We start from the raw sequence: 26,175 nt of genomic DNA, 5'->3' as shown, positions 1-26,175 counted from the left end.
AACACCTGAAGAGAAGGTGGGGGATGAACTGATAAAAGGCAGAGAGTTAATTGTAAACATTTTAGTGATTTAAATGGCATGTTTCATTCATATTTACATCACAGGAGTGCAGCTGCAGCAGAGGGGTAGAGTAAAATTCCACAGTGGTGAGTGCATGTGTCTTCTGGCTGCGACACTGGCAACCTACCCTGTTGTATGGAAAGCATACGCTGTTGTGTGTTGATATTTGAAAATTCGGCATTCCCTAGCAAAAGGTAGGGCCATCAGAGGTTGCTTTGCAGATTCCATTCCGTGCTCTTCACTTTGACCTGTGACTGATTCTAATCTTTTTATCTCCACTGAAAAGAATAATCTTAGAAGTTTGAAGGTGGTCAGTTTGTAATGTGGACTAAATATGCAAGTGTGTGAAATCCTCTGCTAAGGAATTGGTTCCCAGCCTTATTGCCTGGGAGCCCTCCTTGGGATGTGTGGATTTGTTGGTGTCTGTCCCACCCATTGTGCCATGCTCTGTGCAGTTGCCATTGTGTCACTACCCATAGGAGAAGAAGCATACTTGCAGTAGGGGATCTTTTGACTGCAAGGCCATGGAACTTTCCTCTTCTGTGCCTGCACCACTTGGACTAGTCTGGGGCTCCCCTGGGCTGAGATTCCACTTTGGGATATAAAGTGGTGACAGTCCAACAGTTGTACCAAAAGCTTGAATGAACATATTAGTTGCTGTGACTCCAAAGTATAACATGTAAATTATTTTTCAGATAAGGAACCACTTTTGAGCAGTGAGTCTGAGTCAGTGGGAGTTAAGATGCTGATTACATAGCTGAGTTTAATTACATAATTGCATACTTAACCAGATTTGAACACCTGTTTTGGATTAATTTAACAATGGGAGTAACCTGTGTTCTATACTACGGGCAGAGAAAACATCAGCTGCTAAAAAACCAGAGAAAACATCTGAAAGTGGAGCTATTTTTTATTTGGAGACAAAGGAAAACTAATTACCAGATTTCTTTGTGATTCAAAGAACAAACAGTTTAGGGTAGGACTGGGCTATTCTTTGCCATTTTCAGGGACTGAGCTTTCCAGTTGCATTTGAATCTCCTGCAGATTGGATTTCCAAATGGGCACTCCAACCCTCCCTTTACTCCAGTGGTGTGAGGCCAGGTCTACACGACAGACCTATATCAATATAACTGTCACTCAGGGGTGTGGATTATTTGCACACCTGAGCCACGTAGTTATATCTACCTAACCCAACCCCCCACCCAATGTAGACAGCGCTAGGTCAGCGGGAAAGCTTTTCCCGTCGGCACAGCAACCGCCTCTTAGGGAGGTGGATTTACTACGCCAATGGGAGAAGCTCTCCCATCGGTGTACGAACATCTTCACTAAAGGACTAGAGCAGCTGCACCATTGTAGTGCTGTATGTGAAGATGACACCTTATAGACTAAAAGACGTATTGGAGCATAAGCTTTCGTGGGTGAATACCCACTTCGTCGGCTGCATGAATAATCCACACCCCTGAGCGACATAGTTATACCAATATAAGTCTGTAGTATAAACCTGGACTCGCATCTCCACGCCGGTGTAGACAGCACTATGTCAGCAGGAGAGCGCTCTCTCATTGGCTTAGAGCGGGGTCGGTAACCTATGGCACGTGTGCCAAAGACGGCACACGAGCCGATTTTTAATGACACGCTGCTGCCTGCCGGGTCCCAGCCGCTGGCGCCGCTCAGCCCGCTGCCAAACCCGGGCTGAGCGGGGCCGGTGGCCGGGACCCCGGCAGGCAGCAGCATGCCATTAAAAATCCTGCCCGCCCCGGCCCACTCTTCTCCACCCCCCACCCCCTTTTGCGGGGGCAGGGTGAAGAAGCTTGGTCCTTCTGGCTGCTGCTGCAGGGCAGGCAAGCTCCCCGCCTCCCCCACCTCTTCCCCCAGCGTGCTGGGTTCCTGCCCCTCCTCCTCTCCCTCCCTGCGGCCAATCAACTGATGGCCCTTATGAGGGAAGGAGAAGTAGAGCATCTTCAGTAGAAGCACTACAGCAGTGCAGCTGCAAATCTGTAATGTAGACCTGCTTTGAGTACTGCCCAAATAGAGAAACAAATGCTGTGGGTCATATTTTTGAGTTAGTCATTGTTGCAAATGAAGGGAAAGTTGCTGAGATTGTCAGTATAATTACACCTGAATTTATTACCCTTGTCCACCTTAAATGATTTTGAAGTGATTTGTATCACATTATAAAAATAACTTCTCACGGAAAGGTTTGAGGCGTTGTAGTCATCATCAAACCAAGTCCAGTGGAGAATCCACTTTCCTGCTATTGTGGTAGGATAGAGGGAGTGTTTAATTATTTTTATTAGGCGTGATGAGTGCATTCTGTTGTATGTCAGAAGGTGCTCTAGCTTTATAGGTGGAGCATAAAGGTACAGCTCCTAGTACAGAAATGCTGGGCTGAGCTATCCTGGGGCTTCTAGTTGATGCTTAATGTAGCAATGAGCTGCACTACTTGGATGCTCGGCCTATGGCTAGGGAATCATCCCAAGAACCTGTCCTGGTGCTCAGGGCTCCCTTCATGGTGCTTACCAGTGCCATATTACCTGTATTGCCAGGACCTCCTGCTAAAAGAACTAAATGATACCTGGTTCACTTGCTCAGCCAGATGGTCAAGGAGGAGAAAGCAAAATGGCCAAATCTGAGTGGGAAATCTATATGCAAGACCATTCCTTCCTCTGTTCCATTCCTAGTTGGAATGCTTCCTAGCATTGACTCTTCCCATGTCAAGTTTCTGGCCAGCAGAGCTGGTGGATGTGCAGCACCACGTGTCGCAAGGAAGAAAGTTGCATCCGCCATAGGATTGCCAGGCGTCTGGTTTTTGAACAGAACACCCAGTACAAAAGTTAAAAGTCCGGTCGGAGATGCAACAGGGACCTGGGGCTAAGACAGACTCTCACGGTTCCTGGCCAAAGGGACCTGCTTACCTGGCACTCAGGACGCAGGCAGCGCATGGAGCTTCCTTGGCCGCCCATGCGCCTATGGGTGCAGGGACATAGCAGCCGCTTCCTGGGAGCTACAGTAAGTGCTGCTGAGACCCCATGTTCCCTCCCACACCCCAACCCTATGCCCCAGCCCAAAGTTCTCTCCTGTACCCCAAACCTTTCATCCCTGGCCCTACCCCAGAGCCTACACCCTTAGCCGGAGGCTGCAAACCCCCCCCATCCCAACCCCCTGCTCCAGCCCAGAGCCCTCTCCCACACCCTAATTCCCTCATTTCTGGCCCAACCTGGAGCCCGCACCCCCCAGTCCAGAGACCATAGCCCCCTGCATCCATACCCCTGATCCCCAACCTCACCCCAGAGCCGGCACCCCCAGCTGCAGCTCGCACCCCTCTCTCACACCTCAACCCTCTGCCTCAGACCAGTGAAAGTGAGTGAGGGTGGGGGAGAGCCATGACAGAGGGGGGGGGGGATGAAGTGAGAGGGGGCAGAGCCTCAGAGAACAGGTAGGGCCTCAGGTAAGGAGCGTGGCAGGAGTGTTTTGTTTTGTTTGATTAGAAAGTTGGCAACCCTAGTCCACCACCCAGATTTCTCTGACTTCTGGGCCAGGTTGATTTACTAGATGTGGACAGGGTCTGTGGAGTAGAGGTCTCTAGAAAAAGGTAAGGTTTTTAAATTATTGTTGACTTTTGTGGTGATATGGAGGCAGTTACATCTGCTGGAGCTCTATTCTTGTACAAAACTATGTTCTTTTAAAAAAAAAAAGTTGCCAGGGATTTATGCTGCTTAAAACACATTTGTATAAATCTAACGAAATGTAGTAGGTGGATGAGTGAGCTGGCCAGTCTGATTTCCCCTTATGAATCACCTACCGGCTGTCCACGTGAGCTCCTGCCACTGGCTCTGGTAGCACCATGGTTTTCTCAGTGCTCTCATTCCTGTGCTTCAAGGCCCTTTGTTTTCGGTCACCACTTCGCAGTCCCCCCATTCCCCTATGGCTCTTATGAGGGTAGAAAGGGAGTGGTCAGCTGTCTTCACCTCAGACAGAGAAACAGTTAGCTTCCAGAAACACTGGAGTTGTGTTAGATTTCAGTAGGTCTTCCCATGCTAAGGTGTGCTTGTCTTTTTGTTTGTACCCACTTTACTTTGCTAATTTGGATAAAATGGAACCCAGATGCAAACAACCCCTGATCAACATGGCCTTCTCAATTCTCCTTTTCTTTAATCAGATATTTGAAGCTGCTATATCCACCTCTTATCTGGGATTTTCCATTGCAGGGCTAGGCATCATTTTATGCCATACCATTAAGCACATAGGATTCTTATTACTCACCATTGCCAGATGGAAAAAATGCAGCATAAGCATTGATCCAGCTCTGAGGGAGGAAGCAGTTCTGTTCGTGCAGTATCTGCTCCAAAGGACCTGTGGCCTCAGGCTGTAATGACCATGTGTTTCCCTTTAACACTGGAGTGTGGGGGTGAGAGCGTGTCTCTCTCTCTCTCTCTCTCTCTCTCTCTCTGGCTGCTGAATCTTGCCCACGTGCTCAGGGTCTAACTGAATCTCCTTCCTTAGAGGTTTTTAAGGACAGGCTTGACAAAGCCCTGGCTGGGATGATTTAGTTGGGGATTGGTCCTGCTTTGAGCGGGCGTTGGACTAGATCTCCTGAGGTCCCTTCCAACCCTGATATTCTATGATTCTATGATCGCCATATTTGGAGTTAAGAAGAAATTTTGTCCCGGGTCAGATTGGCAGAGACCCTGGAGGGGTTTCACCTTCCTCTCCAGCTTGATGCATGGGTCACTGCTGGTTTAAACTAGTGTGAATGATGGATTCTCTAACTTGAAGTTTTTAAATCATGATTTGAGGCCTTAGGTAACTCAGCCAGAGGTTATGCATAAGGCTGTGATTCTGTCATGGAGGTCAAAGATTCCATGAATTTAAGAGATGTTTTTGTGTTCTAGAAAATTCCAATGAAAATGTTAGATTTGAGAGAAAATGAGAAATCACTTATTTCCTTTAATATCTGCAGTACAGCACATGTCAAAAATCCCATTTCTTGCACCATTGTTGCCAGGCCTGCGTTAAGGGGTAGCAAGCAGTGCAATTGCCCGGGGCCCCAAGCCACAGGGGGCCTTGCGAAGCTAAGTTACAGGCGGCAGGACTCGGGCATTAGCCCCAGGTGGTGGGGCTCTGGCTTCAGCTTTGTGCACATTTCCATGATTTATTATTTATTGTCTGCATTCTGTCCATGGCTTTTAATAAAAAATACCCATGCCAAAATCATAGCCTTAGTCATGCGTCTATTACAAGAGTGGGTGGGTGAGGTTCTGTGGCCTGCAATGGGCAGGATGTCAGACGAAATGATCATGATGGTCCCTTCTGATATTAAAGTCTATGAGATCTGCTGCTGAGACTCCTGGAGAGGTAAATTATTCAGTCAGAATTTGGGCATGTGACTGTTCAGGGCTTGGCTCCGGAAAATTAGCTTTGTCCTTATGTTTATTGGCTCTTAAATAATCTTTTATGACAAGCTGTCATGCAGCTTTTGTTCAAGGCCATTGGAACATTGTATTTTTCATTCTTCGCTTCCCTTACCTCTAACAGTTTAATGAGGCCTGAAAAATAACCTGGTGTAAAGTTGATTTTTATTATGATTGTAGGTTTTAACTTCTGGGTTTCTGTAACGTGCCTGATTTTTTTTTAAAGCTATTATTTGTGGCTTTTAGAATAAATTAACAAGCAAACCAATCTGATTATTTGCTTACGTGACACATGGTCTCATGAATGTGACTCTGTTTTAGCAGACAGAGAAACAAAAGATGCTTTGGTAGACCCAAAGAAAGGAGTTTATCCAGCTAATTTTTGTCTGTATCTACTATTTTTCATTTATTTCCCTTATGATCCTCACTTTTTGCTGAGGGTTGGGACTCACTGATCAGAGTCATGGGATTGTGAACTCACAAGATAGGAAGCTCACAAGTAAGGGTCTAGTGCTCTTCAGATCCTGCACTTTGCAGTGCAGATATAAAGCCAGGCATTCCCTTCACTACCTAGAGCGAGAATGGTAATGCCATCAAGGCACTGCCTGCTCTCTTCTGCCATGTATGAAAGAGAGGCTTTCAGTAAAACTGTCCAACTAACAGGGTGCTAGTTATACATTATTTGCTGATTGCCAGGAAGAAAGTAATGTCTTTGACAAATACTTTGACTATCTATAAAACTGGATGAATAAGGGATGAATTAATTATTCAGGCATTAATTTTAACTGCTGATAGAAAAGCATCACAAATATTACTTGGCTGACTCTAGTTTATGCTCCTTCTTTTCATTTTTATTCTGGGAAGGGGTCTTCATCCCCAGATGCTGCAGTGCGTTAGCCCACCCTATTGCTTTCCTGCCTGAGGCTGGAACTGGTGTGTAGCAGTGTCAGGTGCACTTTGGTTTCTCAGAGACGGGGGGTTAATGGGTTTGTTTAGCTCCTGTGTAGAATGGCTCCATGTTTGCTTTTCTCTCTCCTAAGGAAACTTCTGTTAGTCCATTACACTAGGGAATGACTTTCTGATTTGTGTCAGCATATGAAGCTCACAGTCTCCCTCCACCTATGTGGTCCTGGGATTCTACTGAAATCTATATTAAACGGCAAAAATCAGTGTGCCAGTGAAAGAAGCTTTCAGTGCATGCTTTTCCCCAAGGTAACCTACAGATCAGGTCAGGGCCCTCCAGTCTAGAATACTGAAGAGCTTGTGGCCCTTCTTTATCTTCCCTATTCCAGCTGTATTCAGCCTGACTACTGATTTTTTTGCAGGTGAATGTCAACAGAGCTATATTTCTTCATCCACATTTTCTCCCCTCCTTGCAGCGTGGGAATCTTCTAATACCAGTTGTTGTTTCCTGTTTCACACGAAGCTATGCTGAGGCCATGTGATATTATTTGCTTAGCTCCTATTTAACACCTAGAGGGGTTTTTTCCTGCTGTGCTATTGTTAATAACTCAGTGCTTTCCAAGCCGAAGCTCCGAGGTAGTGACTGAATATCCTGTACCTTGCTTTATTTGATCTATTCCAAAGTCTATTGTAATACCGTCCTTTTTGTTACTTCAGGTGACACAAATTGTCTGATGAATTCTGATGAGTATCCTGTGATGGATAACAAGAACTTGGAAGCAGAGATCCACCCTCTGAAGAATGAGGATGGGAAAGCTTCAGATAACCATGAGAACTGTGCAGAGAAAGAAGGTCTCTGCAGGAAGCCCACCCGCTTGTCTCAGCTCTCCCGATGGCGCACTGCTGCCTTCTTCCTCTCATTATTCCTGTGCCTGATTGTGGTGTTTGCCTTTTCGTTCATCATCCCGTGTCCAGTGAGGCCTGTTTCACAAAGGACGTGGAACAGGAAATATGACCGTGCGGGTGAGTCTGATATACTAAACAGTATTTCTAAATACTCATTTTCCTGTGCTCATCATAGTCAGGATTGTAGAACCCTGGCCAAGGTGTGGCCTCAGTCTAGGGCCTGCAGGGACGTTGCCCATGAGAGTTTGAGTTTGCAGGTGTCCCAGGTCTTGATATGCAGTGGCCCCCTATCTTAATTGGAGTGGCCTTCTGATAGGTGTTTGAAATCTTTTATACATAGGCAAATTAGTGCTGCCCTCAAGCACTAGAAAGGTAGCAGATTGGCCCTTGGTTGGGCAAAGCTTGAGAGGATGTTTTTACAGAATTGATCTTTATTGTGGTTGAACTTTAACTTAAAATGTTCTTTAAATGCCCTTGACCTAAGACTTAAGAGCAGTAACGGGGTCCTGCCTCCATCAGAAATGAGTACCTCTATCTTACCGTCATTGGATTAGTGAAGGGAGAGAATCGTGTCTTGTAAATTACTCATACTTAATTCTGAAGAAAAATGTCCTTTTACTGAACTCTTCTGTGAAAAGCTAGGTAGAGCTCCACTGCATGCCAGATCTTTGACACTACATCCTTTTCTGCTCTCACAGTTTACTATGCCACTTTAATCCTCCTCCTTTAGTTTAAGGGGAGGAGCAGTTCTTCTGTCTTGTCTGTTCCTAGCGTAACAAACCATGGCCACATTACACAGACATCACGCACATCAGCAGGGATCAAATCCAGTGCTTCCATATAAACACTGGCCTCTACCTTTTGCGCTAAAGGAGAGCTCCATTGACTGAGAGCTAGTACTAGGCTGTTATATCCGCAAGTGCCAGCCATTAGAGATGGACAATTGCATGACCTAAATCAGTGTATTACATTAGCACGCTTTCAGAGATTATCCGATTCTCAACTGTTTGACTCCCCTAACTGCATAAGATTTCCTAATATTTACTGTTGGATACAACTGTTGTATTTTTATGGTAGCTCCTAGGGACCCTGATCCTAGACCAGAGATCCCCCTGTGCTAGGCTCTGTTCAAACACCAGTATAAATGAAGTGCTAATCTATCTATCTCTATTTTCCCAAAGAAAAAGGGAGGGGGCAGCAATTAGGCTTTTAAGAAAATGCATTTTCCTCCAGTTTACCTGCGTTGTCACTGTACCCTTCAATCCTGTTGATCCAAGCGCTGCTCTCTAGCATCCGGTTTGTGATCTCTCTGCAGTGACCTACAAGTTTCTGGCTGTAGAAGATGTGAACGAAGACAAAGTACAAGATGTTATCTTCGTTTTCAAAGATACCAATGGCAGCAGCAGTTTTAACAGATCCTGCTCAGATGAAGGTAACTGTGACTCTAAGCAGGAATAGACAGAGGCATAGTGGTATGGGGTGTGCTTTCTCTTTTAGTGCTGGTCAGTAATGCTGCAATGACAGAGACCCCTTGGGTGGATGGAGTTGTCCTCACCAGAGATGAGGAATAAATCTCCCCAGGAGCTAGCATTCAATGTCTGTGCAGCACGTGTCTAGCCCCGCTGCTGTCTTCTCTGAGTCCCGAAGCAGGAACCACTCTTCACCAAGCCAGGAGAAAAAGGGAGAATTGAGAGACAGTTTGAATATAAAGGGGAAACATTAGCGCTGGCCATGTGGGGACAGAAGGTGGGGGGACAAGTTACCCCACTGAACTAACTGGTTGTGTGCACGGCCAGGTAGAGGGGAGGACAGTACTCTTCCCTCTGCAATGTGTTCTTTCTTCAGGCCTTTCCGCTCCATGTGCCTTTGTTGCTGCTGTCTCGGGCACCAACGGCAGCACGCTCTGGGAGAGGCCTGTCACCGAAGACCTTCTGTGGATGGAGTGCGCCATTGAGCAGCTGGGTGGGGCTCAGTCCCCGGGCTGTCTTGTCATTGGGAACCCAGAGTTACTAACTGCAATCAACCCTCACACAGGTAGGCTAAGGGGCAGAACTTTACTGAACCACAGGGGATTCACACCCCTGCTATTGCTTTTCATCCCTTCTATCCCCTGGCAGTAGGGAACCCTGATGGTATGCTGGTTTATGAATAAGGTACAGACTAAGGCAAGGTATTTCATCAGCATGAAAACATAGCAAATGCACCCACGTTGCAAACATCACTAAGGCTGTGAGAAGCCAACATGTTCCCAGCCAATTCAGTTCCAGAGCTGCCATTTTGTCTTGCTGTGTGTGTTGGGTACTGTCTGTGCTGCAGTCCCTAACATCCCTCTGCAGTGCTCAGATATGCTGAGGGGAAATGGGAAGAAACTTTCAGCCCTAGCTGTGAATGTTTCGCATGGGCATTGTGTGTGTCAAATATGAAGAGAAGAAATGTTCAGTTGCTTATATACCAATGCTAGGAGTCCAGGTAGCAAGCAAAAGCAATTGGGAATTTTCATTGAGGAGAAATGTGATTATAATTGGCATTCCTGCAACCTGTTGGGATGATTCACATGATTGGAATGTTAAAATCACTGCTTATCACCTGTTCAAGAGGGACCAAGTGGTTAAAATAAGAGTGTGTAGGGGGGCATTCTGCATTAGACAGTTACCTGTTTTAGATTTATTGGGAACTCAGAAGTGCAGGGACTTGAATGTACATGGATCAATGTGCCGACTAACAAAGCCCAGAAGGATGAATGGTGGGACTCTGTTACAAACCCCCAAATCAAACCAGAGAAGAGGATGAGGTACTCCCAAAACACCAATCTGTAATGAGTGGAGACAGAAATTGTGTTGTTTTGAGGGACCTTAGTTTGGGGGATGCATGCTGGGGGTCTTCTGCAGCCTGTAGAAAAACATCATTAGTGTCTTAAAACAATAGAAGATAATTTTCTAAAACAAAGGGTATTGCTTCCAACACTGGGGAACTCTAGTTTGGATGGGTAAAGATGAATATGCCACTGGAATGGAAGTTGGCAATTGCCTAGGCCAAGGGTAAACAAGGAAAGTTTTGCCTGTATAGCTATACCAGTATTCTACCTATACGATAGCTGTCCTGGTATATTGTACTGGCAGAGTGCTCCTAGTGTGGATGCAGCTTATACCACCAAAGCAGCTCTTTCACCTTTATAGCTTAATCCAATTAATGGTGTGCCAATATTTAAAAAAAAAAAAAAGCCAGCTGGATCATGAGAATAATGAGGCTGGTTAACCTGGATATCAATCCCAGGCAAAATAATGGAACAGCTGAGTGAGATTTCATTAATAAAGAGTTTAGGGACGGGAATATAATGAAGCCATATTGACTGGCATCAATGCATAGCTGTAATATACCAAATACTTTGTATGAGGTTTTTCTTAGTATTGCATGACATTCTGATTAGCATTGTACAGTATCAGTAAAACACCATTAAATGGATTGACCAGCAGTTTTCAAAAAGCAGCTGTCAATGGGGAATCCTCTCTGAATGGGGGTGTTTCTAGTGGGGCTTGGCAATGATCACCACCAGTGCAGGTAAACCAGTGGTTCTCAACCTAATTACCATTGTGGGCCGCATATGCAGCGCTCTCTGTTATGTGGGCCGCATCCACACACACAATATATATACTACATGTATGGTCACTTGGGCTGCAACTGTGTGATGACTGGGCCACAGGCTGAGAACCACTGAGGTAGACAGATGCTCTAGATCTCTTTAAGCTAGCGCACTAAAAATAACAGTGTGGCCACAGTGGCAAAGGAAGCAGCTTGGGCCAGCCACTCGAGTGTGCACCCAGGGGGTTGGACGGGTTTGTACTAAGGTGGCTGGCCTAAGCTGCTGCCTGTGCCACCATAGGCACACTGAGTACAAACCCACCCAGTTCTGGGTGCACACTTGGGTGGCTGGCCCAAGCTGCTGCCTGTGCCATTGTGGCCACACTGCTCTTTTTAGTGTGCTAGCTCAAGCAGGCAGGGCTAACCCAAGTCTGTCTGCCCATGCAAGGAAGCTGCTGTGTAGACATACCCAAATGTGATGTCTTCAAATCAAAACTGGCTGCCTTTCTAGAAGATATGCTTTAGCCAAAGACAAGTTGTTGGGCTCAGTATAGAGCTAACTGGATGAAATGTAATGGCCCACTCTATACAGGAGGTCAGACTGGAAGATCTAATGGTCCCTTTCAGGCCTTAAACTTTGTGAATCTCCGAATTAGTTTTGTGCATATTTTTCAACAGCTGCTGATATACACTGCATTTCAGCGTTGGCAAAGTAACCTCTGTGTATCGGTATATCTTTTCTGCACCTCAGGGATGATGATACTTTTATTTTCAGATTACTAGTTTGCTAGGAAGGGCAGCTCAAATAATTATACTTTTGGCTGTGCAAAGCAAGGTCCGACATTCATCTGGATGGCATTTCTCTCTGTCTATCAAAAATGCGATAACTTTGGAACACCAAATCCGCTCAATTCCAAAATTTCCAGCCATCAGTGGACAGTACCCTATTGATTTTGGGGAAAATTGGGAAACCAGAAGGGGGGCAATGGTCAGCACAAAGCATATTTTGCTAAATTCAGGCCAGGGGCTCTGTGTGTCCCCCAGTTCCCCGTGCCTCCTCTCCTCCCCCCCATTTCCTTCCCCCTTTCCATGCCATTGGGCCTTCATTCTAAATTCCTGTATGCCTCTTCTCCTCCCCCCTCCCTCCCCTCTACATTGGAAATAGTTGGATGGACAGGTCAAAAACATGTTTGAGATTGGAGAATTCTGATGCTCCATCCTTTTTTGAAGCTCCACTTAAGCTGACATTCCTGTTCCAGGGCCACTTAAAATCAGCAGTTCCCCCCTCCCCCCAGTTAGATCATTCCAGGGGAAAGGTCCCTTCATAACACACAAAGAAGAGTACCGAATTCAGAGAGAAATCTGGCACACTTTTTTCTCCTGTTCTGCCATCAACTCTAAAGTTTCTAATTCCTCTTCCCAAAAACAGCATAGACATGGAAATTCCCTCTCAAGAGATTTTGAGTCCATAATCAGAAGTAGCTGCTAGAATCATTACAGTCTTTCTGCTGTTTGTATGATGCAGTTTGTGGCCTGACATGCTTTTTTTCCAGGCCCTTGTTATCCAGTACAGTTGCCTGAGGTGTACTGAAAAACTCTGAATATTGATTGCACCATCAAAGTTAATCTGGTCAGCCCTGGCTTCCTTTGATGGGATTTAACGTCTAAAGGAGGCATCAGAGCGCATTTAAGGATTCATCAGAGCTGTATGAATTTGTTCTTAATCAAATTTCCACCTATTCAAAAGAATTCCCAGCCTATTCTATTACAGAAAATACCCTGGAGATTTTAACTGTAGATCCACCAGGCAGCCTTTTCACAACTCCCATTCAGGAGATTCTTTCTCCGAAGGGGGAACAGCCCAGCTACTTTGCCTCCAACAGTCCAGGTGAGGACAATGAATTAAAGACCAAGACCTCCATGGTAACATTCTCTGAAATGCTTCTAGTTCCACACGCAGGGCCAGTTAGGCAGAACTTCAGGGTTTCAATGGGTGGATGAGACAGTGGTGTAGAGAGGAGGGATTTAGGTTTATTAGGAACTGGGGAATTTTTTGGGAAAGGAGGAGCCTATATAGGAAGGATGGGCTCCACCTAAGCCAAAACAGAGTGAGATTGCTGGCAGGTAAAATTAAAAAGTTAGTAGAGTAGTTTTTAAACTAAACGCTGGGGGAAGCCAAGAGGTGTGGATGAACACACAGTTCAGACAGAGACATCCCTTCAGGAGGATTTATTAACAGCCCAACTCTATAATTTAGTAAACAGGAGAGGATATGTATTGATAAAGTACAGCTAGAAACTGAAGAGAGAGAGGCAAATGAAAGAGTCCTATTCAGTTACATCCCATGAAGGGAGAAAACTAAATGGACACATTTTATAAGTGATTGTATACAAATACAGTAACTTTAAATATTAAAACGGATGAACTTGAGTGCCTGGTATTGAATGAGGATATTGATATAATAGGTGTGACGGATTCGGTCACAAAGACCCCCTTGGACTGTCACCCGATGTGCCGAAACTACCGCAAGCCTGTTTTCCATGCCAGCTTGGGACTCCAGAACCCTGTCTAGTTGAGCCAGACACACTAGCCTGCTGCAACACAGACCCAGGGTCTGAAACACTGCAAAAAGTCCCAAAACTGCAGACTTAACTGAAAACAGCTCAGCAAGTACTCCTGTCTCTAGCAACCAGACACCAAGTTCCCAATGGGATCCAAACCCCAAATATATCTGTTTTACTCTGTGTAAAGCTTATACGGGGTAAACTCATAAATTGTCCGCCCTCTATAACACTGATAGAGAGATATGCACAGCTGTTTGCTCCCCCAGGTATTAATCTTACTTACTCTGGGTTAGTTAATAAACAAAAGTGATTTTATTAAGTATAAAAAGTAGGATTTAAGTGGTTTCAAGTAATAACAGACAGAACAAAGCAAGTTACTAAGCAAAATAAAACACTCAAGTCTAAACCTCGTACATTAAGAAACTGAATACAGGTAAATCTTACCCTCAGAGATGTTCCAATAAGCTTCTTTCACAGACTAGGTTCCTTCTTAGTCTGGGCCCAATCCTTTCCCCGGTATCCTTCTTGTTAGTTCCAGCTCAGGTGGTAACTAGGGGACTTCTCATGACTGGCAGCCCCTTTGTTCTGTTCCACCTCCTTTTATAGCTTTGGCACAAGGTGGGAATCTTTTGTGTCTCTGGGTCCCCACTCCTCCTCCTAAATGGAAAAGCACCAGGTTTAAGATGGATTCCAGTACCAGGTTACATGTTCTGTGAGACCCCAAGACTTCATTCTTCCCAGTCTCTCATGCATCTGATGAAATGAGCTGTAGCTCACGAAAGCTTATGTTCAAATAAATTTGTTAGTCTCTAAGGTGCCACAAGTCCTCCTTTTCTTTTTGCGGATACAGACTAACATGGCTGCTACTCTGAAACAGGAACACAGGAAGGCTTGCAAGTAAACGGAGCCATTTACAATCAATTGTCCTAGTCAATGGGAGCCATCAAGGTTCTAAACCACCATTAGTGGTCCACACTTTGCATAATTACAATAGGACTTCAGAGTAATACTTCATATTTCTGGTTTTAGATACGAGAATGATGCATACTGTGAGAAACTCAGGACAGACAGCTGCAAGGGTGGGGTAGAAAACAGTCCCAGAAGGTTAAAAGGCCCTCCTCCCTATCAACTGAGGAGGGGTAACTACTGGTCAATCAGGTTCAGCTGAGAAGGGAGTTACCTGAGATCAATTAGGATCAGCTGATTCAAACTAAGGGCTGCCTGAGACCTTTTTTAAACCCTCCCTTGTTGAGAGGAGGAGTGGACTGCCCCTGTGTAGCCAAGAGGGACTGTTTTACCCAAAGCCTGTCTCACCAAGATTAAAAACAGCTGAGTCTGGTGAGATGGAGAAGGTGCCTTGCCACAATACATATAAATAGGAGGAACACATTCAGTAGATTTTAAGCTTTGTAATGTGTGAGTAGCAGCCGTGTTAGTCTGTATCCACAAAAAGAAAAGGAGGACTTGTGGGACCTTTGTAATGATACCTTACAAGAAACCTTTTGCATGAAGCATATTCCAGTTACGTTATATTCACACTCAGTAGCATATTTCCATAAAACACATGGAGTGCAGTGTCACAGTAGGCATCACAGAAACTTGGTGGAATGAGGATAATCAATGGGGTGCAGTAATACCAGGGTACAAAATGTATCGGAATGACAGAATAGGTTACACTGGTGGTGAAGTGGAACTATATGTGAAGGAAAGCTTAATGAAATATAGTAAAAACCCTAAATGAATCAAACCATACCATCAAATCTCTATGGATAAAGCATTCCATGCTTTAATAATAAGAGTATAAGAACGGCCATACTATGTCAGACCAAAGGTCCATCTAGCCCAGAGTCCTGTCGGCCGACAGCGACCAATGCCAGATACCTCAGAGGGAATGAACATAACATGTCATCAAATGATCCATCCTGTCGCCCATTCCCAGCTTCTGGCAAACAGAGGCTAGGGACACCATCCCTGTCCATCCTGGCTATTAGCCATTGATGGACCTATCCTCCATGAATTTATCTAGTTCTTTTTTGAACCCTGTTATAGTCTTGGCCTTCACAACATCCTCTGGCAAAGAGTTCCACAGGTTGACTGTGCTTTGTGTGAAGAAATACTTCCTTTTGTTTGTTTGTTTTTAAACCTGCTGCCTATTTCATTTGGTGACCTCTAGTTCTTGTGTTATGAGAAGGAGTAAATAACACTTCTTTAAAAAAAGCAAACAGCGTTAGGAACTATTAGGAAATGGATAGATAATAAGATAGAGAATATCATAATGCTGCTATAGAAACCCATGGTTCAGCCACACCATGAAGCTTGCATGCAGTTCTGGTCACCCCATCTCAAAAAAGATAGAATTGGAAAAAGTACAGAGAAGGGCACAAAAATTATTAGGGGTATAGAACTTCCAGTCCCAAATTATGGCAGTTGGGGATTTAGGGACACCCAGAGCATGGATGACCATCTTGGTTAACAGGCATTGATGGACCTCTCCTCCATGAGTGTATCTAATTCTTTTTTGAACCCAGTTATATTTTTGGCCTTCACAACATCCTCTGGCAATTTGGGACTGGACGATGGGGTGGATCACTCAGTAATTGCCCCGTTTTGTTCCTTCCCTTTAAAGCATCTGGCCACTGTCAGAAGACAGGATACTGGACTAGAGGGACCATTGGTCTGACCTACTATGGTCATTCTTATGTTTTTATTTCTGGGCCATTACCTTCCAATAAAACTGAAAGTGTTAGTCTATTTTAAAAATATTTCTAGCAGCAAATATTTGTCTTGAAAGAAAACTCTCAGCACAGTTTCCTTTTATCTGTAGACATAATGGAAGCTATTTACATGCCCCTTTTGGGTTTACTTCAGGGGTGGGCAAACTTTTTGGCATGAGGCCCACATCTGGATGGGGCAATTGTATGCAGGGCCATGAATGTAGGGCTGGGGCAGGGAGTTGGGGTGCGAGAGGGAGTGCGGTGTGCAGGAAGGGACTCAGGGCATGGCGTTGGAGGGCAGGTGGGTTGGGGTGCAGGATGGGTGCTGGGTGCGGCAAGAGGCTCAGGGCAGGGGGTGCAAAGTGTGGGAGGGGGCTCAGGGCAGGGGGTTGGGGTGCAGTAGGGGGTTAGGGGCTCAGAGCAAGGGGTTGGGGGATGGGAGGGGGCTCAGGGCAGGTGGTTGGGGTGCGCCAGGGGGCTCAACACGGGCTTAGGGGGCTCAATGCAGGGCATTGGGGTGTGGGGTGCAGGCACCAGCCCAGCACCACTTACCTCAAGCGGCTCTGGAGTGGCAGTGGCACGTAGCGGGGCTAAGGCAGGTTCCCTGCCTGCCCTGGCCCCGCATCACTTGCAGAAGTAGCCAGCATGTCCGGCAATGGCTCCTGGGAGCGGGGCAGGCGGCTCCGCTGCATGCTGCCCTCACCTGCGGGTATCACCCCCGAAGTTCTCATTGGCTGCAGTTCCCCGTTCCTGGACTGCAGGGACCTGGTGCCGGCTGCTTCCAAGAGTGACGCGGGGCCAGGGCTGGCAGGGAGCCTGCCTTAGCCTCAGTGCACCACGGGGCTGGCAATCCCATGGGCTGGATTGAAAACCCTGATGAGCTGGATCTGGGCCATAGTTTGCCCTCCCCTGGTTTAGTTGCTTTCAGGTCCTGTGTTTTTTCCATTGAGCAAGACTAGCATGAAAACAGTGCTGCCTCCTTGTTAAGTGTTATCTTCACCAAAAGAAAAGGTGTCTGCCCATATATTTTAAGATCCTAATGTGGACAAGCCAAGTTGTAGTTTTAACATGTTAGCTGGTCAAAGTAAACCCTGGTCTTGCTCAATGGCACAATTTAGGACACGTTAACATCCCTATGTAGACAAGGCAGTTCTGCTTCAATATGGGTACATTACAAAATGTAGAAAAAGCTTTCCTGCCTACTCCAGAGTGTCACTCAGCCAGGGTCTAAATGTCTGGTAACACTGAGCCAGTCATTCTCCCTTACAGAAGTGCCCTGAATGTATTTGGTGCTCGTACAAAGGCATATGAAGAGCCAGGCTCTGTCCCCAAAGAGGATTGAGTGTGTGTGTGTGAGGGGGAGAGGGGTGTGTGTGTTTGGTTTTTTTGTTTGATTGGTTGTTTTGTTGTGCTTAGTAAAAGGGTGGGAGAAATGGCAATAATATACAAACACAGTTAGTATGACTAACTTTGTAACTGCCCCGCTATTACTATTATAACACTCGCTCTCAGCACCCCCACTACAAAAATTGTTCCAGCCCCTGCAGATGGCTGCATGGCAATGCCTAGTTGTAAGTCGTTTGATGCTCTGTCCTGATACCATACAGTGAGCACTTCTCCACACCAGGTCTTTGGTGCAACGGAAATCTTCAGCTTCTTCTTTGTGGAGCGTGTCAAGCTCACAGTTCGTTTCATGGGTAGCTCATATAGGATATATTTCGGAACAGGGCAGTGCTTGCCTTCCAAACATCGTCATCTTATCAGGGGCCTAGAAGTCAAAGAAATAAACAGCTCCTTCCCAATAATCCCTTTACAAATCAGCGATCCTAGAGAGCTACCAAAGGACAGTGGTAGCTTAACCAAGGAGTAAAATCCAGGAGAGCATTTGGCAAGGTTTTTTTCCCCCGAGAGTCCTGCTTCATGGTTTAACGAAAGTCCTAACGACCCAAGTATCTTTGTTCTAAGATAGTTGCCTAGGGAGCCCTCCATCCTTAAGGGAGAGTCTCACGTTTCATCCTCCTCTGGTTGTTTTCAAATCAGTGGCAAGATTCAGCTTTCACCACCTCAAAGATTTAGTCTAACAATTCTTTCCCAGTCAAAATAGTATGTTCTGTTGTAGATTTCCTGCATATGCATGTGTCATTTTCCATCTTTTTTTCATTGCTTTCCACTTGCCTTAACTCTGAAAACCCTAAGGAAGTGCAGTTGTACTCTAGGTCTCTGGACGCCATTGAAATTCTCCCTCAACTGAGCAGAAGACTGGAGGTAATTAGATTCTGTGTTCATCCTTAATGAGGATCAAAATAAGGGCATGAAAGCACCAAAGTTCCCTCATGTTGGATTGAAATGACCGTTGCTCAAACCTGTGTCTGTGCTAAATCAGACTCCATTTTGAGGCCCTGGGACATGTTTCTCCAACTTCACTTTGCTGCCTACCCAGAAAAGAATAAAACCACCTGCAATTAAATATGTGATGCATCAGCCTGGCCTTCCCTTCATAGCCTCAGGCAACTTTGGAGTCAGGGTATCTCTAGCTAAAACTTATATTCTTTCCCTCCCTTGCCTGTTTGCTTGTTATCTGTGGGGGTAAAATTCTCCGCTCCCCAGAGGAACCCTCCCATTCCAAATCTGTTGTGATAGTAACAAATTCTAATGTTGGGGTCAAAGCTTTGGGAGCGTTCTACTGAGGTCATAGGCTGCAGCCTGCTCTGCATTGCTGCAGACAGCACAAAGTTTCCTTGCTATTCAGCACTACTGCCATTATGACAGCAAGCCAGTGATTACCCTGCAGTCCTGGAAGGGTAAAATTCCTTTCAGTCTGGAACCGCATATGTGTGGCGGTTGAATTTTATTGGGAAAATGTAAGCAAAGCCCCTTTAACTGTTTCTGAGCTGGTAAGATGGGATGATAAATATAAAATCAAAATATCACAACTTGCATTTACACAAAAACAATTGGCAAAGGAGTGATCAGACAGGCTGTGTGTCCATTTCTCAGATACGGGAGAGTCATGGATTCCAGGGCCAGAAGGGACCACTGTGATCATGTGCATATTGTAGGCCAGAGAACTTCCCACAATCCTTCCTAGAGCAGATCTTTTAGAAAAACATCCAGTCTTGATTTAAAAATTGTCTGATGAGGAATATTGGTAAATTGGGTAAGATGCTGACAGAGGTTTCATTATTTTAAGTCGTTGGGCATGTATAGTTTGTCTTCAGTTGTGATTGTGTGTCCCCTAACATCCAGGTTGGCAGATCTACTTCTGTGCAGAAGCAAAGATATCAGTAAGAAATTTCTGAAGACTACTTTAATTTAATTTGATAAGTTCATGGAGGATTCGATAAGTTCACAGAGGATAGGTCTATCAATGGCTATTAGCCAGGATTGGCAGGGATGGTGTCCCTAGCCTCTGTTTGCCAGAAGCTGGGAATGGGCGACAGGATGGATCATTTGATGACATGTTCTTATGTTCATTCCCTCTGGGGTATCTGGCATTGGCCGCTGTCGGCCGACAGGACTCTGGGCTAGATGGACCTTTGGTCTGACACAGTATGGCCGCTCTTATGTTTAATTCATTTAAATCTAGACTTCTATATAGTGTCTTAGGTGTCTGATAAAAATCACGCAGGATCTTCCCTCAATAGATTACATCAAATTTACAGGTCAAGAAAAGAAACTCTGCATGCCACTTACCTACTTTGGGCTGGTGTTAGCTGTTATCAGCAGGCATCAGTCTCCAGTAGGGGTGAGGTTCTCCCAGATTCCCTGTGTCTCTGGAGTTCAGCTGTGGCATACTGTAATGTGCTCATGCATCCATCTGGAGTTTGCTCAGAAGTAGCTTCAGAGTGTCAAAGAAAAATCTTTCTCCTAGAGCAGATCCCACAAAAACACTTGAGATCCAGTACTAGCCAAGCATACGATTTTTGGTTCATTGTTTAGAATTAGGAAAGACATCTTAGTGCCAGCTGTATTTTAGGCCCTTTCCATTCAGGCTTCCCAGTTGAAAGCTAGGTTTGAGCTTCATCTATGAATAAAACCCATGAACATTTGAATTTATAATTGAAATGCGAAGAAGACCCGTAACTACGAAGTGCCAAATCTGACACCCCAGTGTGCAGGGCTAAGTGATGATGCAGGATGGGCTATCAGGCTGTGGGGTATCTCAGAGAACAGTAATGACAAATTGTTCCTTAGTCCCACAGAGCCACTAAACAATATTCTGAGCAAATGTTTTGCATATTTTGAGCAAATGTTTCTCATAACAGGAATAACTGTGTTTTTCAGGGGAAGTTCGATGGAGGCAGTTTAACAGTTTTGGAGCTAATTATACCGTGGTGACTCCCTTGTTAAAGATACCAGATGTGGATGGGGACGGTGTTCAGGACGTGATGATCTTTACCACTGCAGGAGATGAGGTACATACATAATCACTTTGAGCCATGATAGACTCTTTGCACATACTGCTAGGTGTGACAGGAGCTTCTAAAACGGGAAGTACCCCCTGGGGGCCTCTGTGAGACCAGCATGTTTCAGTAGGGCAGGTCCCCTTCCCCTTCCCCACCCAGAAGGGACATTGTCTTGCTGCTTTTGGACCAATAAAGTTTTACTGCTCCCTCAAATGAATAGAAATATTTCACTGATCTAAAAATATAAATCCCAGTGAAAACCATATTTTGGTGTAAATATTCCCCTGCTGAGTTTGCAGCCCAGCCATGGTTCCTTGCCCCCTTGATGGTGAACAAGAGTGCAATTGCCTAGCCTGGTCTGTTTGCCCAGGCTGAGAGAAATGCAAACAGTGCCAGGAAATCAGGTTCTGAAATGTCCTGCTTGGGTCCTGTAAAGCACTGTAGAGAAGGTATATTGAAGATTTTTACTTTTCAGAACTGTGATTATTAAGCTGATGATGTCCCCTTCATACCTGAGATTTGACAAAGGCCTGTACTTTACACAGTGTTTGTATTGGTATCATTATGTCAGTTAGGGGGATGATTTTATCAACAGAGCTACACTGGAACAGCCAGTAGTGTGGACACAGTTATATTGTTATATAGGTGACTAATACCAGAGAGCTTATTCCATTCACGAACAGGAATAGCTATACCCATAGAAAGCACCTTTATACCAATATGCTGTCCACTGTGAAGGTGGTACCACTTTAACTGGTTTCAGAGTAGCAGCTGTGTTACTGTATTCGCAAAAAGAAAAGGAGGACTTGTGGCACCTTAGAGACTAACAAATTTATTTGAGCATAAGCTACAGCTCACTTCATCGGATGCATTCGGTGGAAAATACGGTGGGGAGATTTATATACACCACTTTATACACACCACTTTAACTGTACCTGTCCCTCTTTAACTGGACAACACTGGAGGTGTGGGAGCCCTGCGTTCTCAGAGACGCAGAATACTGGAGCAGCTCAGTAGCTATGATCTGTTGCCGCGGTCATCAGAAATTCCACCTCCTCTTCTTATTCCTGCGTCTCCTCTGGTTTTTATTCCCTATATGCGTTCCCCTCACTACTTGTCATTCTCTTCTTATCTCACAACTTATAGATCAAGCAGCCAAAAAACGTTTGAACGCATTCCACGTTCTGCAAAGCCTTGTCAGAGGGTTGAGGTTTTCTTTTTCCTGTTCAACTTCTTTAGCCATTGTGATCCCTCCTCTGACCCTTCTGATGGAGCACTGGGCTGGGGTTCTGCCACATCTCAGATAATGACATTGCTCAAGAATCAGTGCCCTTAGTGTGGAAGATGGGCCTTAGCTCACTGTGTGGACAGCCTCATGTTAAGTTTTACAGCTTGGAAGAAACCAGTTTTGGAGCAGTATTTAAGTGGATTGATTCTGTTGCTGAGTACAGTTGAGATTTAAAGTGATAGTATTGTGATTAGCAGAAAGGTCTATCTACTGGCTTTCCTGAGAGTGGCAGCAGAGTCAGGCTACGGGTGGGGGAGTTTATAGGCTCCAGGAGCTGGGTGGGTGGATGTTTAAATGGCCATTTTCCCGACAAGCCCTTGGGGCTAGGGCTGTGAATATAGTACTTGCTGAGATCTTAATCTCAAATAGAGGGAATACAGTTTGTGCTGCCATAAGCTCTTCATTATGCTTTGTGTCTGTTTCTATGCATATTTGTGCCAGGCTGCTATCTGTATGTATTCGCTTCTGACCTGTAATAGTTGATTTGTGTATTAAACTGAACAGTGAGGAGCAAGTCATGGACACTTCTGCCATATGTCCAATCCAGTGTGTACATGGTGTTGGCCGTTACTCTCCTTGGGGACTGTTAGGGTACGAACGCTCAAGAGCTTCACAAATGACCATGAGATCATGCCAAGGGTCATGGTGGATTCTCCATCACCTGACAATTTTTAAATAAAGACTGGATGTGTTTCTAAAAGATCTGCTCTAGGAATTATTGTGGGTAAGTTCTCTGGCCTGTGTTACGCAGGAGGCCAGACTAGAAGATCACAATTTTTTGTTTCTGGCTTTGGAATGTAGGAATCTATGAGAACTGAACTCTCCACAATGGATAGAAACTAATGACATGTTAAACTATAGGTTCTGCCCCCCTTCACTATCCTCCCCAGCCTGGGAGTTTGGGAACAACTGGGAAGTTTATTGTTCTTTCTGGGGACCTTGGGATAGGTGTATAGGGGAGGTGAGTCAGTCATGAGTTTCCATGTCATTCCCTCTGAAAATCAAGTTCTTGAGTCCCCTTACAGTAATCAACATCCTCAGCTACCTCTCCGAGTGCCAGCTACTTCAAACCTTCTTTTCCCCAGCTCACCTCCCTTCCCAGTTCATGTGTCAATCTCTCTAGCAAGATCAAACCGTACCTCACCCACCCATTCACCCCTTGAGTGGGAGGCTCCTTTGGATCCCACTCCACCTCCCAGCTTTCCCTCTTCCTCTCCCTCACCTGTATCTGTTTCTTTCCCCGTTTTTGTCCTCTATGTCCCTACCCATCCCTGTCACCCACATACTGCCTTCAGAGGCCCTCCCCTGCCCCTCTCCATGCAGGAGATCTCGCCTGCTGGCTCTGCTAGCTGTGGTTGTTGGCTAGTCATATGAATCTGACCCCATTTTGGCTCCCTGTGTAGTGTTCTGTTTGAAGCATTTCTAAAGTGCTTGGTGTCTGCTCCAGCTTAGTTCTCGAAAAGTCCCTGTTTGGTCAACAGGTTTCCTGCTCTAACTAGAGTCCTGCCATTGACTTTAGTGGGAGCAGGTTGGGCTCTTCATTCTCTTTGGCACTACCGTTTTATAGAGCTAGCCTTAATGGGAGCTTGGTTTAGGGTGCCCACAGTCTGCTGATTCCGGGTGTCAGGTTTGCTGAGGTGCTGCTCTGAGTGCCTTCTGCTCTTCTTTCTGGCCAAATGGACGTTAGATCTCAGCTGGCATTGTTCAGAAAGAGTAAAGCTGGTGTCCTAGACAGCCTCCCTAAATAAACCAGTGAGGCGAGACCTAGCCAGTCACTATGCTGCCGTGGGTAAAAAGTCAAGCGTCCTCTAAAGCTAAAAGAAAAGGAGTACTTGTGGCACCTTAGAGACTAACAAATTTATTAGAGCATAAGCTTTCGTGAGCTACAGCTCACTTCATCGGATGCATTTGGTGGAAAAAACAGAGGAGAGATTTATATACACACACACAGAGAACATGAAACAATGGGTTTATCATACACACTGTAAGGAGAGTGATCACTTAAGATAAGCCATCACCCACAGCAGGGGGGGGAAAGGAGGAAAACCTTCCATGGTGACAAGCAGGTAGGCTAATTCCAGCAGTTAACAAGAATATCAGAGGAACAGTGGGGGGTGGGGTGGGGGGGAGAAATACCATGGGGAAATAGGTTTCAGAGTAGCAGCCGTGTTAGTCTGTATTCGCAAAAAGAAAAGGAGTACTTGTGGCACCTTAGAGACTAACAAATTTATTAGAGCATAAGCTTTCGTGAGCTACAGCATCCGATGAAGTGAGCTGTAGCTCACGAAAGCTTATGCTCTAATAAATTTGTTAGTCTCTAAGGTGCCACAAGTACTCCTTTTCTTCATGGGGAAATAGTTTTACTTTGTGTAATGACTCATCCATTCCCAGTCTCTATTCAAGCCTAAGTTAATTGTATCCAGTTTGCAAATTAATTCCAATTCAGCAGTCTCTCGTTGGAGTCTGTTTTTGAAGCTTTTTTGTTGAAGTATAGCCACTCTTAGGTCTGTGATCGAGTGACCAGAGAGATTGAAGTGTTCTCCAACTGGTTTTTGAATGTTATAATTCTTGACGTCTGATTTGTGTCCATTCATTCCATTACGTAGAGACTGTCCAGTTTGGCCAATGTACATGGCAGAGGGGCATTGCTGGCACATGATGGCATATATCACATTGGTAGATGCGCAGGTGAACGAGCCTCTGATAGTGTGGCTGATGTGATTAGGCCCTATGATGGTATCCCCTGAATAGATATGTGGACAGAGTTGGCAACGGGCTTTGTTGCAAGGATAGGTTCCTGGGTTAGTGGTTCTGTTGTGTGGTGTGTGGTTGCTGGTGAGTATTTGCTTCAGATTGGGGGGCTGTCTGTAAGCAAGGACTGGTCTATCTCCCAAGATCTGAGAGAGCGATGGCTCGTCCTTCAGGATAGGTTGTAGATCCTTGATGATGCGTTGGAGAGGTTTTAGTTGGGGGCTGAAGGTGATGGCTAGTGGCGTTCTGTTGTTTTCTTTGTTGGGCCTGTCCTGTAGTAGGTGACTTCTGGGTACTCTTCTGGCTCTGTCAATCTGTTTCTTCACTTCAGCAGGTGGGTATTGTAGTTGTAGGAATGCATGATAGAGATCTTGTAGGTGTTTGTCTCTGTCTGAGGGGTTGGAGCAAATGTCACCTACTACAGGACACCTACTACAAATGTCACCTACTACAGGACAGGCCCAACAAAGAAAACAACAGAACGCCACTAGCCATCACCTTCAGCCCCCAACTAAAACCTCTCCAACGCATCATCAAGGATCTACAACCTATCCTGAAGGACGAGCCATCGCTCTCTCAGATCTTGGGAGATAGACCAGTCCTTGCTTACAGACAGCCCCCCAATCTGAAGCAAATACTCACCAGCAACCACACACCACACAACAGAACCACTAACCCAGGAACCTATCCTTGCAACAAAGCCCGTTGCCAACTCTGTCCACATATCTATTCAGGGGATACCATCATAGGGCCTAATCACATCAGCCACACTATCAGAGGCTCGTTCACCTGCGCATCTACCAATGTGATATATGCCATCATGTGCCAGCAATGCCCCTCTGCCATGTACATTGGCCAAACTGGACAGTCTCTACGTAATGGAATGAATGGACACAAATCAGACGTCAAGAATTATAACATTCAAAAACCAGTTGGAGAACACTTCAATCTCTCTGGTCACTCGATCACAGACCTAAGAGTGGCTATACTTCAACAAAAAAGCTTCAAAAACAGACTCCAACGAGAGACTGCTGAATTGGAATTAATTTGCAAACTGGATACAATTAACTTAGGCTTAAATAGAGACTGGGAGTGGATGGGTCATTACACAAAGTAAATCTATCCCCCCCACCCCCCACTGTTCCTCAGACGTTCTTGTCCACTGCTGGAAATGGCCCACCTCGATTATCACCACTAAAGGTCCCTCCCCTCCCCCCCCCCACTGGTAATAGCTCTTCTTAAGGGATCACTCTCCTTACAATGTGTATGATAAAACCCATTGTTTCATGTTCTCTGTGTGTGTGTGTGTGTGTGTGTGTGTGTGTGTGTGTGTATATAAATCTCCCCGCTGTATTTTCCACTGAATGCATCCGATGAAGTGAGCTGTAGCTCACGAAAGCTTATGCTCAAATTTATTAGTCTCTAAGGTGCCACAAGTCCTCCTTTTCTTTTAACAAAAAGATTGAGGCTCATGCCAGACAGTGCCACCTAGTGGCCAGATGGGTATGTGGTGAGTTGTTTGTGTGTTGTGAATTGCATTGTCTAAAGTCAGTGGTTTTTCAGGCTGTTATAAGGCTACATATCCCTTTCCAA

The 26,175-nt window shown here is 45.4% G+C and overlaps 1 protein-coding gene across 3 annotated transcripts in view; it reads left to right on the top strand.

Annotated features, from left to right (window-relative positions):
- FAM234A (family with sequence similarity 234 member A) overlaps positions 1-26,175 on the top strand; it is a 60,926-nt gene that overhangs the window by 22,544 nt on the left and 12,207 nt on the right. For 2 of the 3 annotated variants that reach the window (XM_038420399.2, XM_043493539.1), the window contains exons 2-5: positions 7,092-7,397; positions 8,596-8,712; positions 9,126-9,314; positions 20,422-20,552. In XM_038420399.2, coding sequence (XP_038276327.1) covers positions 7,109-7,397; positions 8,596-8,712; positions 9,126-9,314; positions 20,422-20,552 — 726 coding nt within the window. In that variant the 5' untranslated portion in view covers positions 7,092-7,108. Of the gene's footprint in view, positions 1-6,854; positions 6,913-7,091; positions 7,398-8,595; positions 8,713-9,125; positions 9,315-20,421; positions 20,553-26,175 lie in introns of those variants that run through there. The other variant, XM_043493538.1, reaches the window with a different exon arrangement.

This window comes from Dermochelys coriacea, chromosome 10 (assembly GCF_009764565.3).
Source record: "Dermochelys coriacea isolate rDerCor1 chromosome 10, rDerCor1.pri.v4, whole genome shotgun sequence".
Lineage (NCBI taxonomy): Eukaryota > Metazoa > Chordata > Testudines > Dermochelyidae > Dermochelys > Dermochelys coriacea.
The sequence above is the reverse complement of the archived record's forward strand: the minus strand, read 5'-3'. Positions and strand labels throughout refer to the sequence as shown.